The sequence below is a fragment of the Diceros bicornis genome, chromosome 36, assembly GCF_020826845.1.
Source record: "Diceros bicornis minor isolate mBicDic1 chromosome 36, mDicBic1.mat.cur, whole genome shotgun sequence".
Classification (NCBI taxonomy): domain Eukaryota; kingdom Metazoa; phylum Chordata; class Mammalia; order Perissodactyla; family Rhinocerotidae; genus Diceros; species Diceros bicornis.
Window position 1 is genome coordinate 23,679,536 of NC_080775.1, and position 16,812 is coordinate 23,696,347.

General features: G+C 45.5%; 1 protein-coding gene across 8 annotated transcripts in view; it reads left to right on the forward strand.

Annotated features, from left to right (window-relative positions):
• The window catches only part of KIAA1217 (KIAA1217 ortholog), a 293,303-nt gene that overhangs the window by 140,050 nt on the left and 136,441 nt on the right, over nucleotides 1-16,812 (forward strand). For all 8 annotated transcript variants that reach the window (XM_058532571.1, XM_058532570.1, XM_058532577.1 and 5 more), the window contains one exon: nucleotides 12,795-12,993. In XM_058532571.1, the coding sequence (XP_058388554.1) occupies nucleotides 12,795-12,993 (199 nt within the window). The remainder of the gene's footprint in view (nucleotides 1-12,794; nucleotides 12,994-16,812) is intronic.

Below are 16,812 nucleotides of genomic sequence, written 5' to 3' on the forward strand. Positions count from 1 at the left end.
TTAGAAAGCTCTTCCCAAACAAATAGAAGGAAAAGTTGGGTCGACATACTATAGAGAATCATCGTCATACCCTTCACCATCTCAATTCTGTTGGGCTGGTTATCTTTCATTTTTTCCATGAGTTCCTCATCGTTTTCACATTCCTATAACTCATGCCAAATGGAGGCGTCTTTATGATTGCCTTGCACACACACTGTGCACTAAAAGAAAGGCAGAAGGAGGAAAGAATGCCGCGCTGAGCTCTTCCCTTCCACTTATACGCTGCCGTTAGCTCTTCCTTTCTATTTTTGGAACAGAAGTTTGACATCATGATGTGGAATTTTCCGTTATAAAAAGTACAGAGTTTGGGGTCCTCACTGTTCTTTTTTTCTTGTGTCTGAAGCAAATAAATTCTCAGCGCTGACTTTTTTTTTTATTTTTTAACCTCTCAGCAAATAATGGGATATTTGAGAATTTTTTCAAGGTTTTTTTTTTTAAAGCATTTATACACAAGTTACAGTGACAGTGGTGTTTTTTGGAGAAGGAATGGGATGAAAGTTAAGGTTGGAAATTGGAGGTGTTCTTTCTCCCCTCTGGGAGAGGAGTAGCTCTCAGAGCCTCTGCGGATGTCAGAGTCTCTATTTTGAAGTTGGAGTGACCATTTACCAACTTCAGGCAGGGTGGACACAGTGAGGGCTTGGTCGGTATCCTCTCGTCTCAATAGGACCCCATGAACCCTGGGACTTCCTGAGTGCGGTAGGGAGCTGAGCCACCTAGGACCACCCTGAAGAGAATGGTTCTACAGAAGGATAGCTGAACGATTAGCATCATTTGTAGTTGACAAATTCCTTTGCACTTTTTCTCCTCACCACAGCTTTATCAAGTAGATACTCTGATTCTCTCTCTCTCTCTCTTTTTTTTTTTTTTTTTGGTGAGGAAGATTAGCCCTGAGCTAACATCTGTTGCCAATCCTCCTCTTTTTGGCTGAGGAACATTGGCCCTGGGCTAACATCTGTGCCCATCTTCCTCTATTTTATACGTGGGACTCCACTGCCGCGTGGCTTGATAAGTGGCGTGTAGGTCTGTGCCCGGGATCCGAACCTGTGAACCATGGGCCACCAAAGCGGAGTGCAAGAACTTAACCACTACGCCACTGGGCAGGCCCTCTGATTCTTTTTTAAGAGTGAGAACTAAGGTTCAAAGAGCTTTCCTATGGGGTTGCACTGCCAGCGCGTGGCCAGACTGGAGTCTGCATTCTGTAGGAACAGCGTGATAAAAAGAGTAAAGTCCTGTCATTTTAAATCTTGTCTTCCTTCCATCTCCCCAAACCCTGGTATCCTTTCCTCTAGAAGGACTAGAGGAGAAAAGAACCTTAGGCCTGAAAAGCTAGTCAGGACTTTCACAAGGTATTTTTTCATTTGAAAATCACTCCAGTGAAATTGGGAGGGGGGCTGGAGGGGCTTGTTTTTAGAAATGTGAGTTTGAAAGTAACAGCGAACTCTGCTCCCCTGATGTCTGGAGAGGGTCTGGCCACTAGCACTGAAGGTCTGGTAACCTCGGGCCCCACAGTGTCCCCTCTGACCAGCTCCGTGTGGCCCTCTCACTGTGGGGTGGGAGGGCATCCTCAGATCTCCCGTGACGAGCTGAGGGGGGCCTCTGCTACCAGGGGAAGCCTCTTTGGTTTCACAACAAAGCAGCTAAGCTCCGGGGCCCGGGGCCCCACATCCTCTCCAGAAAGAAGTGGAGTCGGGGCTGCAGGGATGAGTGTAATCATGGCTTTTGTTTGGAGGCCTTCTGAGGTGCGTATTTAGCACACCGTGTTGTGCTGGTTGTATTTTCCTTGAAATGTCAAAGCGTGCAAGCAGGTCCTTTCCTTTCATCACTATAATAACAGCAGTCCTCACATGGACACCTTTTATTCTGAAGCCTTTTAAGTGCGTTCCTGGCTCTCTGAATTGCAAAGGCATCTGCTGCCTGGCTCCAGCCTCTCCCAGTGAGGCCTGTGGGAGCCGAAGCCTGCGAAACTGTTTGTTTATAATGCACACCTTCTTGTTTCAGAAATAAAGAGACTGATTGAGTCAAGGCAGCTCGCAATAGAGACATCTACCTGAAGGTGGATAAACTAAAAATCAAGAGGCAAAACCTCCTAGGAAGAGGAGACAAATCTTTGAATATAGCTAACTATGATTGACTTGAACATTAAATTTAGCTTCAACCTTTCTGATATACATGATATTTTATATACAGTCATGCACCACATAACGACGTTTCAGTCAATGACAGACCGCATACACGATGGTGGTCCCATAAGATTAGCACCATGTAGCCTAGGTGTATAGTAGGCTATACCATCTAGGTTTGTGTAAGTACACTCTATGATATTCGCACAACAACAAAGTCACCTAAGGATGCATTTCTCAGAACATATTCCTGTTGTTAAGTGACACACAGCTGTACTTCTCATTATAGGACAAAGTAATACTTCTTACTTCTTCATGAGGCAAAATTATTTTCCTTCTTTAAATTCTAAAGGAAACATTATTTGCTCATGCTTTCCTAAAAGGGACATCAATCGATTGACATAATAGACAGAGTCAACAAGAAAACAGCAGTATTCTTCATCTGACCTTTTATTTGTGTCAGTTCCTGACACAAATAAACAACACTAAGGAAAAACAACACTAAATAATAATTGCAGGGACATGTGCCTGGAAGGGGTGGGGGACTAAGTTAACGAGATCCAGATTTGGAATTTGCTGATGGTGTCACTTTCTAAGTTGATGGAAGAATCCTAGAGAGAGATGATGGCAAGCTAGGCCTTATCTTCTTAAATAGCCTTTATCTCATCCTGGCTTTGGAGGGAAGTCAGAGAGCAGCCAGTTCAAGGTGTTATTTCAGAAGCGAGTCTGTCATGGTACAGGTAGGACACCAGGGAGACAGGTGGCAGGTTGACATGTAAACGGTGGAAGTGGGAGAGGCTGCCCTGTATGCTGACCAGGTGAGGGGCCCACGCCCTGTCTTCAGGGCAACCGGCTTCAGATGCTCCTCCAGCCACAGCCACACCTCTTCAAGGAAAAAATAAGGAGAATTGTATCATCTACACACTATGAAGGGGTTGAAAAGTAGAAAATACTCAAGAGATCGTAGAAAATTGCTAAAATTTCAAATTTACCTGTAGTCAAATTTTAACAGCCTTAAGACTAAGTTACTGTAATGGTGTCAGAACCACAGACGTGAGAGTCCGTCTCTTTAAAAGGTGAAGTGTGTTATCTGCATGTCCAAAATTAATTTGATGGCTTTGGGCTCTTCTTTCTTAACTGTATCTTTTTTAGAATTGAAAGTCCCCGCGATTCTGGATTCCTGCAGAATTTTGCACGGCGTGAAAATGGAAATGTGTCTCTGTTCCTGTGTTTTTCCATGAATTTGTGTCCTCATTTCTGGGGCCTTCTGTAAGGACGAGTCTTTTTACCTGGAATCTAATCATGAAGAATACACACGAGAAGACAGGAATGGGCATGAGTATCTTCAGGTCGCCATAAACAAGAATCTTTCTGGATTCTTCTAAATATTTTGTGAGAAAGTCTTCCTTTCCCCTGATCCACTCTTTTTTTGTTTTTGTTTTTTGTGAGGAAGATCAGCCCTGAGCTAACATCCGTGCTAATCCTCCTCTTTTTGCTGAGGAAGACTGGCTCTGAGCTAACATCTATTGCCAATCCTCCTCCTTTTTTTCCCCAAAGCCCCAGTAGATAGTTGTACGTCATAGTTGCACATCCTTCTAGTTGCTGTATGTGGGACGCAGCCTCAGAATGGCCGGAGAAGCGGTGCGTCGGTGCGTGCCCAGGATCTGAACCTGGGCCACCAGTAGCGGAGCGCGTGCACTTAACGGCTAAGCCACAGGGCCGGCCTGCCCCCAATCCACTCTTAAAAAATATCTTGTTAATTCAGTTTCTCTGATTCGCCAAAGCAATATATTCTCATTTTGGAGAAATAAAGAAAAAATTATGTTACTTATAACTATGCCATATAAAGAAAACTAATGCTAATATTTGGGTGTTGCTACCATTTCTTAAGTTATTAAGAAAAAAATCCTTTAAAACATCTTAATTATGACTGCATAGTATTCCATAGTATGACTACATTATAATTTGTTAATCAGCCTTCTAAGTTGTTTCTAGATTTATTTATTCCATTCAAGATGTAATATGTATAGATTTTTCTCCCTGACACTAGCACAGGAAGTTATCACTTAAGTTTTGCAAATCTAATTAATCTGGCTTGTCTTCAGCAACTATTGAAAAATTTATTCTCATTACTTGGGGTCATAAAGAAATCCTAGGGAGTGTGTCTAGTCCAACAGAACTGAGTAGGGCCTCTGAGTCTCCTGGACTCAGCCACTGGCCTCCCAGGCAGTCTGTTTGCAGGTGGGCCCATTGGGCTCTCTGCCAAGCCTCTTAAGGTTGGGCACCCAGTTTCAGCCACTGTAAGCATGTCGCACATCCTTCCTCCCAGTTGGGGTCACTCCTTGTAAATGGAATCCAGGTCTCCATGATTTGAAGAACAGTGTCACCATCACCCCATCACCAACAAAACAGCCATGGAAAATCATTCACCCCTTCTTTCTGCCCAATTAGCAACCTCCCTCCACTCCCATTCCGGGGGCCAGCTCCAGGTTCATTTTCCACATGCCTTTACCTCCTAAGTCCAATCTAGGGAGAAGGTCTTCAGGGTGGCCTCTGTAGCATCAAGACACTGTTAACAGCCCTTCCCCTGGGAAGACCTTAGAACACAAAGGCTTGGCAGTTTTCCCACGAAGTTGGGGATAGGAGTAGATGTTCCATAATTTTTTGGTTTGTTGTTGACCACTATGAGGACAAGATAAATTAATGATACCTCAAAAGATTAATCTGCCACACAAATAACTTGAAAGAGAGTATCTATGTAGCGTGGTGCTTCTTTAAATAATGTGGAAGTGTCCTTTTTTGCAAAGAGGTGTCCTTGTCGTTTGTTCCTTGGCATCTGTAGGAGGGGGCTTTGCATGGCAAGAGTGGGTTGGCAGAGGCGTCCCGCTTGGCTCTCTTGGCACAGTACAGTGCCTGCCTCGCCGCATGGATGCCTGTGGTCGCCTCTAGACGGGCAGGCAGTGGGCAGTGACTACTTGGCATCACCACCTTGTCATCTTTCTGATCTGATAATGAAGTAATACACACAGTGAAGGAAAATGTGGAAACAAAAGACGTGGTCGTACTTTGCCCAACTGCTGAATTGTCTGATTTTACTCCAGACCAAACATCTTTCTGTTTTCACAGGTGAAAATCATGAACAATGTCTGGGTACTCTTTTGGTGGAAAGAGGGAAAAAGGGGTTGAAATCGTACCCTTGAAGAAATAGGGTATAAACTGAGTTTATCAAGGATAATTTATCAAAACAAATCCCAAAGAAAATGCTTTCCCTTTTTCCAAGCTGAGGAAGGGAAATACTAATTTTCAGAGCTAAATGTAAGTCTCTCCTCATGAGAATCTCGGATATGCACAGTTGGAAGTTGGCATTAAAATAGGGGGTGGTGCGTATATGTCCTTCTCAGTGTAAGGCCCAGAAAGTTCTGGTTACTAGTAAAGCTGGCACGTGTCCACAGACTGCTTATAGGAAGCACCCAGATGTACACTGAACACTCAGTGTGTGTTTGTATTACCAGTAGGACTTTTTAGAGCTTGCACCCAAATTTTCTATTAAAAACAAAAGCTGATCTTCTCTAAGTCTTTAGCATCAGGCCCACCCAAAAGTTTCATAACTGTTATAAAACTAAGTACAGTTCTCTCTTACATTTGTATTGCAGTTCTCACATCAATTTGCCATATTCTAGAACCATGGAAGTCCTCAGTCTAGTCTCCAGATTGACCTCAGCCTAAGAATGGCACCGAGGAGATACTAGCTTGGGTTTTGTTACTCTGGCCGTCAGCCACAAAAGTTGTGGAAAGGAGCCAAAGAGCTATGCGGAGACCAGGGCCCGCTGCTTCAGAGGCACACCTGGCTGTGGGTCACAGGACTCACCCGAGAATGGCAGGTGGCCGGCCTGAAGGGAGAGGGTCTCAGCTGATGCGGCCACCTGGGATGGCTTTATGTAGGGACGGGAGGTGGGGTGGAAGCCAGGTATGCCTTATGAGGCCTTAGACTTTGGAAACAAGGAGGAGCACTGTGGTCCTAGAAAGGACTCTGTAGGCAAATTTAGAAGCTTAAACCTTTCATAGTGACAATTTGCTAATTCTCCTGAGGCTGGAGGATTGTGGAGCAGGGATGGGAGAGAAAACTAAAGTTTGGGGATGGTCCATTGTTTAACTTCTAATATCTTGTTCCTTGAGTCTTTCATAAGAGTACCTAACAACTAGAAAGTTCTCTTCAGCTGAAGTCAGAATTTTGACTAGGTTTGAGTTGACAGCTTCACAAGTGCAAGAAATGGGGTTAACATGTCTGAATGTCATGATTAAATGAACCGTGTCAATTAATGAGTATTTGGATAATGAGTCATTCCAAATACATTTGCATGTGGGAAGCTTTATTATATTTCTGAATTCTCTGTGGCAGATTGGGCTTTAATTAGGATGAAGTAAGACTTCAGTCAGGGAACGTTGAGTTTTCTTTTCAAAATATAATGTAACTTGAAGCAAAGTGTACACTCTGGCTAACCAGACACCCCACTGTTCCTGACAGTTAGCATATTACGAAAAGCTACATTTGCACTTTTCATTTTCTGGACCTCGGCATTTCAATTTAGGGTTTAAAAATGGGAATGAAAAGGGGCCGGCCCAGTGGCATAGTGGTTAAGTGGGCACGCTCCGCTGCTGGCAGCCCCGGGTTCGGATCCCGGGCGCGCACCTACGCACCACTTGTCAGGCCATGCTGTGGCGGCGTCCCACATAAAGTGGAGGAAGATCGGCATGGATGTTAGCCCAGGGCCAGTCTTCCTCAGCAAAAAGAGGAGGAGTGGCATGGATGTTAGCTCAGGGCTGATCTTCCTCAGAAAGAAAAAAAAAAAGGGAATGAAAAAAACATCATCAATGCCTCCAGCTCTCTTTCTTTTCTCTTTGGCTTTTGTGTCCAAATACCACAGCATTGCACAGAATGAGAATAAATTTGATCCCCTAGCACAGCATCATGCTCATGGTGAACATTTCAGCAAATATTTGTTCAGGATGACAAAATGCAAGTACGGCAGTCTTTTAAAAATTAATGCTGTGCAACTATGTTGCATGCACTTGAGGACATAAATATAGAAAATTAGATCTTAATGCTAACTAGCTACACACTTCTATAGAGCAAGTGCTATAGAGTAAATAATTTGAAGGATATCTCAGTAAAGTTTTCTGGATGACATGATGTTTTCTTCTTTGTGTATATCTTAGAGTTATAAAACTTTAGTCCTGAAAGGATGAACTACCAACTATAGTTGTTCAACCTCTGGCCTTACAGATGAGAAAACTGTGACTTAGTTAGGTTATACGTTGCCCAGTTTTTGACAGAAGCTGAATTAGGGCCAGCATCTCCAGACTCCTGGTTAAATGACCTTACAACTGAGTGTCAGCCCTGGAATCCTGCAGACCTGATCCCAGTTCCTTCACTCGTTAGAATTTCGGGCAAGTTGCTTAAATGATTTGTTTTCTCAATGGGAACCAGTATGATGAAGGTGCGGTGAGGGTTAAATGCAATTTCCACATGTCAATCACCTAGCACAGTCCAGCAGGCCCTCGATTTGCCTGTTCCTTTCTCTCTTCTCTCACCTCTTCATTAGGAAGAGAATCTTCCTAGACAGCCAGGCTGCACGTGTTGCAGATGAAGCAGAAGGGAGATCTTCAAGAAGCCTGTTACCCCAGCATCTCTTGGTGATAGAAAGCCCTCTTTGAAGAAGACTGGAAAGGACGAGTGGGGTTCAGGTGGCCTGATTACGCAGACCACCCTTTCCTGTATGACCCCAAAGGACTTCCCATTTGGACTTTAGGTTTGGGGTCGCCTGATGATTTGGAGAAACCTCTAGAAGGTTGTGACGGAAGCAGAGGGAGATTGGTTGGTGTCATGGGTCTCCATGAAGCATGGAGGGAAATCCAGCCTTATAAACCCTTCAGTCCTGCTCAGGTGGCTCAGAGAGCATCTCCACCATCCCCTGCTCTTGCATCTTCCCCAGATAGGGGCACCTCTCCACTCTGCAACTTTGGGCGGAGACGCCACGCTGTAGACGATGCATGACGGAGAGCAGGCTTCACCTGAGCCAAAAGGAGAACAATAACTCCCAACATAAAGACTTTTTTATTAGGCCAAATCTGAAATTGTGTGAGTATCCTGCCTCCCTTTTTTTGGCATTAAAATATCTTTCCTTTCTCATAGTAATAATGATACCATAGAGAGTGATATTTTCAATAGAAAAGGGCATTTTTGGCTGACCCAAACTTTGCAAAATAAAATCTTAGTAATCCTATAGTATACCCTCTTCTATAATTTTTTTAAAGAAAATTTAATCCGTAAAATACAAAATAATGGGAACTATTGCTCTGGAGAGTTTAGTTTTCTCCACAGTTATTGCTAATGTTATAAACGTGTGAGCCTCATAGCAGCCCGGACAGAGAAGCTGTTAGAGTTGTTCTTTGTCAGTGATGGTTTGCTTACAAGGCACAAAGTCATCTCAAACTAGTTTAAGAACAAAAATGGAATTAATTGGAAGGAATTAATCGAAAGGGCCTGACAGTGTACTGGAATCAGGAACTGGGACACCAGGGGCACACATAGCTCCTCTCTATCTTTTGGGCTCTCCCATTGGGATCCTGGGGGTCTATCGTCTCCATTTTCCTATGCAGATCTGCTTCGTCCTTTCTCTGTACTCTTCTCTGTCTGTTTCACGTTCCCTGTCTTATTTCAGCCACAGCTTCATATGACCTCACAGTTCAAGTTCTCAATAGACACTGACTCCTCCATCCCAGATCTGCATTTCCAGGGGAAAGAATATGATTGGTCCAGCCAAGATGTGGGAGTGGCTGGGCTGGGAGTGGGTGACCATACACTTCATTGCTCAAACCAGTATACGTTTGAGAGTGAAAGGGGGTTACTACTGATAATTACACCATGACAGCAGGTGCAAAGCAGGACTGTCCCAGGGAAGCTGCAGTGTATGCTCACCCTGGATATGGGACACTGGACTTCAGGGGCTTATCCATGTGCGCAGAGAGGAATTCCTCAGAGAAGCAGGACATTGTTTGAGGGGCAGGAACTCTTTCAAAGATGGCTAAGTGTCAAGTCAAATAATAAAAGTGAAACTTCTCCATGTATTCAGTATTACTGGAGAGAACTGCAGGAGGCATGATCCCGCCATGAGGTTGCCTGTAGACAGGGACAACTTGGTACCCAACTGCTTTTCAATGTCAGATGAGACCGCAGAGAAAGACATCAGGCTCCCATGCCTCAGAGTGTACACGGCGGGGAGAAACTCCTTTCGAGGTCAGCAGCTGTCCCACCTTCTCCTCCTGTTTGCCCCTGAGTGCACGAAGACTGGAGAACATGAGTGAGTGACTTAGCTCAGGGCATCCCATAGCACTTCCTCACCCCTCCCCCACCTCCTCCCCCGACCCACCTTTTAATGTCAGCAGTTATTCCCCCAAACCCTTTCTACACTGCACTGTCACGGTGACACACCTCTTAGCTCCTCTTATCCAACTGTTACATGTATATTATCCTTGGCCCCAAAATATACCTTAAATGCGTTATGAGTTCAAGAACCCTATACAGCTTCTAACCCATGAAGCCTCGCACTGCTGAGTACCGAGTCTCTGTTCCAAATGCCTTTTGACTTTTTTTTTTCTCGTATATCAAATCACAGGGTATCTGACACTAGTATCAGCAATTTCCATTGCCTGTTCTCTGCACTAAATGATGTCTCAGCAGTGAGCTGGCATCCGAGGGGAGGGTACCATGTGAGGAGATTGCTAATACGAGATGATGGTTTGCAATGAGAAAGTGAATGACATAAAAATGAGAGGAGTTTATACTTGGAACTGAGTAGCTGTTACAGGAAGTTAAAAAGAAAAGAATTGAGCCCTTACATCTTTATTTTTATACCTACTACCACCACAGTGACCCTGAATGAGAAATAGAAATTTGGTTTTGATTTTCTTCAAGGATTATTGCCTTTTGCAATGGAAAATGACAACTCATGAAATGTGTTATGTCTGCTGTAGGTTGCAAAGATAACCAAACCAGCAGAGGTTGTAAATGTAGCCATGTTACTTCAAGGAATATTATCTCTTGGCTATTTTGCTAAACTAAATGTGTCTTTTTTTCTTTTAAGTCAAAGATGAGGACGTCTTAGCTTGATATTCTGCTGAGCATAGTAACCAGGTAGCTACTTCATTGAAGACCATAGGAATTTATGTAAATCTTGGTGAGCTGGGTAGTGATTTAGGGTTGATTTTTCTAGTCAAATAATACTCTTTAAGAGTGCCAAAGCCAGATTCCCAATCTCTGTAACAGAAGCAGACTTAATGAAAAATAAATCCAGGAATAAACCACTTTGGGGGCTTGCACGGAAAAATTACAGAAGAGACAAGTTAACTGTTAGTGGGTGTCCTTTCTGGCTGTGATATTGGCATGTAATCTGAGCTGAGAGTTTCCCGTGCAATACCCAGGTTGGCCCTTCCCCAAAGCCACGTCTGGCACTTGAGGGGGTGCAGGAGGCTGTGTGCTGACCTGATTCCTCTTTCTCCCTATGGAAAGGTCCTGAGAGGTGGAGCGAGGTGCAGTGTCTGGATAGTGCAGTAGCGCTCCTGCCAAGAGGGGTGTCTTTGTCCTTTTAGCAAGAAAGAGAGGAAAGAAGCTGACGACTCCACCCTCTGAGGGTTCCCCTAGAGTATCAGGCACCTCTGGGGCATCGTCTCTGAAAAGAGCTCTGTAGCCAAAGCCCAGGCAGGACCGGCTATATAATTTTCCGTGCACCTTGTTCCAAAAGTCATTAAGAATTTCAAGGCAGTCACAACAGAGCACGGAACCCTTTTAAGAGTGGGACTGCATAGGTTGTACGCCCCTGAAGCTGCTCCTGCTTTGAAGGTTAAGTGCCTGTGTGCTTCAAAATGTATTGGCATCCTTAGGAAGACTTAAAAGAAATTAAGGAATGTAAACAAACCAAAAAAGTGGCTCCCGGGGACTGCCTAGATCCCACCACCAGCCCGTCAGCACCTTTGGCATCTTAGTAAGAGAAAACTCACCTGCCTGATTAATTCAGCTCAGTGTGCCTTTTGGAAGGTGCTTGGAATCATGTAAAGCAAGTTGGGGGCGGGCAGTGGGAGGGGGAAAGCTGAGATAATGCATTCATTAAGCCTAATCCCCCGAGTTTCGCTGACTCCCTTTCTTTGACCTTCCACATGTATAATCTCCAACCTCCACACAATACCTCAAGCGATCTTCTAAAAAATGCTTCTGATCCTGGCCCCCTGCCTCCTTTCCCTGCCTAAAATACCTCCGTGGTGTTCTGGTACCTTAGAGCCAAGTTCAGAATTCTCACCTTGACTCTGAGGCTGTGTGTGATCTGGTCTCTGCCCGACTCCAGCCCACCAAGTCTCCAGTGCTTGCCACTTCTTTCTGCCTCGGGGACTTTGCACATGCTGTCCCTCCACCTGGAATGCCTTTCTCTCTCTTCAGCCCTACCCTCTGGCTTGCTCCTACTTTCCAGCTTCCCTCTTCCTCGAGATCACAGTTTGCATGCTTTTCCAGCTCTCCACCCATATACACCCCCTCGCCAGTCTGGGTTACACACTCTCATTGCACTCTTACTTTGTCTTCAGTGTCTGTCCCCTGACTAGACTGTAAGCACCAGGAGGGCAGGATCGTGTCTGTTTTGTGCATCATTCTGTCCCCAGTACCTAGCACAGTTCCGAAAACGTAGCGGATGCTCAATAGATGTCTGTTGAAAGGATGAATGGGTGTACCGTACAGCTTATACTTAATTATACACCATCTTGTATTTCTTGTTGACCTTCACTAATTTCACCAATTAGTTCTGAAACTCTTTGACATTGGGCCACGTCTGTTTTTCTGACTCTCACACAGTGCTCAACCGGTTGTCTATGTTCACGGAATAGTATTGACTAATAGAATGTGAGCATTTACATATTCAACCCCCTGCCATTACTGTATAGATAACTAAGAGACAAATTCAATCATGTGTGTTGTGTGTGTGTGTGTGTGTGTATAAGTTGTTATCAATAATTTCTGCTGATTGGCAAGGTAAGTAATAAGCAAACCAGACATAATCTTACCTATGAGATTTCTGCCTCAAAAGAAAAATTCGAGTGTGATATAGATATCTCCCTCACAAGCTTAGTTCACTGAATTTGGAAACAGTCTTGATATAAGCCTTTAAAGAACTGTTGTGTTCAGTGTCCTCGGGTGTGAGTGCACTGTCTGTTTAGGTATATGTAGATGTGCACAGTCCCATCTGCTGTGGTAACAGCTGTTAGAATTTGGCGCAAGGAATTGATTTGCCATTCTTATTTCCTATAATGTGGCTTGTCGTCAACTCCTTGTTCGAAATGGCCTTTGTGCAGTAGATGTCCAGTGATGAAATTCTTAATGGAATACTCAGGACAATATGTTTTTTTCAGTAACTTTCACAACTGATAGTTTGACCCATTGGGTCTTGAGTTCTCTATGTCCAGTCCTTCTGATGGTCTTTCTCCCCTGCCATATTGTTTTTCCAGATTGGCAGACCTTGATGGCATTGAAAATATTTTTAGCATCATTAATAACAGTCTATTTTCCCACTCTATTTCAAATGCCTTTTGCAGACAAGAAGCCCCAAACTGTCTCACAGTCCCCAACCTCCCAGTTTGGGCGACCCCATCGAGCATTTATCAGAGGCGTCTGCTGATTCTTTGGAAGCCATGTCTGAGGGAGAAGCTCCAAGTCCCTTTTCCAGAGGCAGCCGGACTCGAGCAAGCCTTCCGGTGGTGAGGTCAACCAACCAGACGAAAGAACGATCTCTGGGTAAGCTTCAGAAGGCGGTTTCTGATGCCCCTTTATTATTGCACGTGTGTATTTTTATAGTTGTTCTGAACACATACCGCTGCATCCAAATGTTAATTCGGTCTTGATTTGTAATTAACGCAAGTACTCGGAGACTTCAGTGATTTAACATCAAGCATTGAGGACTGGCCTGCTGAGGATGCAGCAGGTCCAAGCTGCCTTTGGGGCTGGCATGTTCAGAACTGGCTGGGGTGAGCCGCTCGAGCAAAAGGCTAGTAGTGCTTGCCTCTGTTCCCGGGATAGGGAATAGCGAGGGACAGACTGCAGAATGAGCCTCGTTTCTCGGGAACCTCCTCCCCCATCCCAGAAGCCTGAACAGCTGGGGTTTGAGCCCTATGACATGGGTGTGCACCAGCCCCGTGCCACTGTCTGGCAGTCTTGGGGAGGAAATGAATGGCTGCTGGAAGAAGAGGGGCAATGTGGCCAACCCCCCCATAACAGCTAATGAAAGCCACAAACATGGAGCTGTTCGCCCCACCACTGCACGAAAGGATGGAGGGGCTTGGCCCCTGTTAGCATAGCTTTTCCTTGTTAGCTTTTAAGAAAAGCAGGAGGATTCTTTCTGCCTTACAAGTTATCATTTGCTTTTTCATATTGGATATTCACTTTCTATCTTGCTCTGCTTTTTTTTTCCTGGCCCTTTAACAAAATGTACAGGTCATGAGGATTTAGACCTCTTTGCCAATTGTGCTGGTGCTTCATACACCTCACCTCCCATCTCAAATTTCCAACTCAGTACCTGTGTTTGCAGATAATTCAGGTCAGGGGAAGGAGGGGACAGGAACAGGGTCAACCCACAAAAAGCTTCATGGTCTGGCCCCTGCAGAAGACAGCTGAATTCTGCCACGTAAAACCTAGCAAATGCCTTGCTTGGAGAAGAAAGATGTGGGGAGGGATCCTGATTCTGTTTCCTCAGTTGCAGATGACAACGAGGGCAGATGGGGTCCTGACATTGTCCTAGCTGTCTTAAAAAACCCTATTATTATTTGCATGATCAATATTAATTTTTAATATTAAATTTTGTACACTTCATCTTAGGTTAATTATCCAGGGTCCCTCATTTTACAAATAAAAGAAAGAGCCACAGAAAATCTGCTTTTTTTTTCTTTTTTTTTTTAAGGTCACATAGTTAATTAAATGGCAGAAGAGGGATGTCTAGGCCTCCAGTTCCTATTAGCCCCTCTTGCAAATGAAGGCACAGGGACACAGAGGGGTGTGTACACCCACCCAGCATCCTGGGCCAGAGCAGTGTCAAGATGACAGCTTCCACACTAGCCACAGCAGGCTGGGGCTTTCCGTCTGGATTAGGGAGCCCTGTGCTCTCCTAACCCCACTCTGGCTTGAGGCAGGAGTGCAGGAGCCAGCCAAGCAGTGGAATTTCTCCTTTGTGCTTTGCAGGAAATGAGTGAGGTTCAGGTCTCTGTAAAGATAGCCTGTGCTTTGCAAAATAAAATGAAGATAAGAATAAATGCCTCTGCGCCTTCCCGCATACCTGGAGACCATTGAGCCTCGTGGATAATGGACCCTTTGTCTGGCAGGCAGGAATTTCCCCTGCAGCCAAGCGCGGTTGGCAGCGCACAGAGATACTGGCGGAGTTCAGGAAGCAAGCCTCGGGCAGAGAGGCTGCGGGATCCGGTGGCAGCCTTGACCTAGGAATTGCTGAGGGTGCCTGGTGCTTTCTCAGGGGGGGCTGCGCTTCTGCAAAACGCTCAGTTATACGCTCAGCACACTTTGCTGTGAAGTTCTGGCGAGCGCTAAGTCACTCACAGCAGATTAAAAATGCATCCGAGGTGTTTATTCTTCCAGCTCCATGAGGGGCTTTTTGGCCTGTGATTTTTCGCAACTTCTAGATGGAAACAATGGAACACAGTGAGAGGAGAGGAAAGGAGTGAGAAGTTTGCCCAAGCGCGGGGAGCCCTGGTTCCAGAAAATCAGGCTGGCACTGAGCGCTGCCCTTGACCGCCTCCTTGTGGCCAATTTGGGAATGTCCTCCCCGCCGCACCTGGCCTCGGCGTAATGCGGTTGAGCCGGGATGGGAAATAAACAGGAAAGTGTGAGTCAAGGGGAATCTAAACACAATCTCGCTGCCAGAGGCCTTGCTCAGCCTTGTGATCGGGAAAATCCCCGTGTGCCTGGCTTTATTTAACACGCAAACACAGGCTCCTGGGAAGCGCAGGCTCCCCAGAGAGCCGGGGCCAGGAGCAGCATTTGGTGGCGCAGAAGCGCAGCTGTGACTCCAGGCCTCAGAGGCTGCAGATCGTTGACTGAGCTGTGACCTCCTGCAAACCCACTATTGGTGCCATTTGGAAGCTCTGGCTGTCTTTTGGGATCTGTACATTGTCCCTTTATCTTAATTCACAGATTTTAGGATCTCTCTCGAAACCTTACTGATCCTGTGTTTATGTAAAATTTTCATAGTTTGTTCTTCATGGATTTTTGCATTTATTTTGATTTTTAAAACTATCACATTAAAATATTATTTATCTTGATTACTGAGTTTTGGGGGGCCCCTTAAATTTTACACCAGAGGAGAATGCCTCACTCTCCTCACTCCAGTGGCTGCCCCGCGTATCACCCCAGGAATGTCACATACCATCTTTGTGGCCTCCAGCCGCAGAGCCCGGAATGACGCCGGGTTGGGAAAGCTCGGCTCCCAGGCTACCCTTTTGCACATGCGCAGTGTGTCCCTCGAGACCTTTCTCAGTTCCCGCAGCGCTGGGGGGAGACATGGGCGCCCTGAGGGTGGGGCGCGGACTGCACAGAATCCCCCATGCACTCCTGCTCCCTGGAGGGGATGAAACTTCTCCTCCCTTCAGGCAGGCTGTGCCTGGAGATAAACCTCCCTGCTTAATCATTTTCCACTTGACTAATTCCTCTTTTCTATTACTTCGGCGTATTTGGGGGATGGGAGGAGCTCAGGGAGGCTGGGCGCGTGCATTTCGCAGAGGCTTTTAGAAGACATGTAGGGGAGAGAAGGGAGAGCAGGAAGCCATTGTTTAGGACTGAGAGGATAGGCATCGCTGGTGCCTGTATAATATTCTCCCTCAGATGCTGTCCTGCATGCAAGATGTGAGCTTCTCATTTGGGAGAGGCATTCTGGGACTGCAGGCAGGACCAAGTGACAGTAAAGCACACCAGTCATTGCTGATGCCGAGGGCCAACTAGCCATTCTTGGAGATTTACAAAGCAGAAAGGTAAAGAAAGGAATTTGCTCGGCGGCTCTGATTTATAACATGACCACATTCCGATGATTTACCACCTCTGAACCTTTACCTCCACGGAGTGGTGGGCTCCCTGCCCGCACCACCCATCTGGAGCCCACGTGAAATTCTCGGTGAAATTTATGCCATTTCTCCTTCCCTCTCTCTTCAGTGAAAATGGAGAAGATTAGGAGAAAGGAAGTCTACAAAATAAAGTAAAAACTGCTTTGCAGTAGCGTTTGGTTTGAGAAATAATTTTCATGAAAAGTTGCCCCGCTGATATTAGGTCTGGGTCTTCATGACGGAGTCGTCGTTTTCTTTTAATCCTCGCTGTCTTGTAAATGCCTGTCTGGAATGCGAACGTGGGCAGGGGCTGGTGTCTGGCTGCTCTGCAGCCGGCCTTGGGGAAAGGGTAGCCACAAGATGTTCCCACCCTTCTGTGTGCCCTCAGGAATTTGAAAATAAAACTCATGTGAAAACAAGAACAGGGGTAGCAACTTCCTTCTTGAGGCAGCCAGATGCCTTTGTTGACCATATTCTGAATGGTTAGCTTTAAAAAGGAGACCTCCCTTGCCAGCCC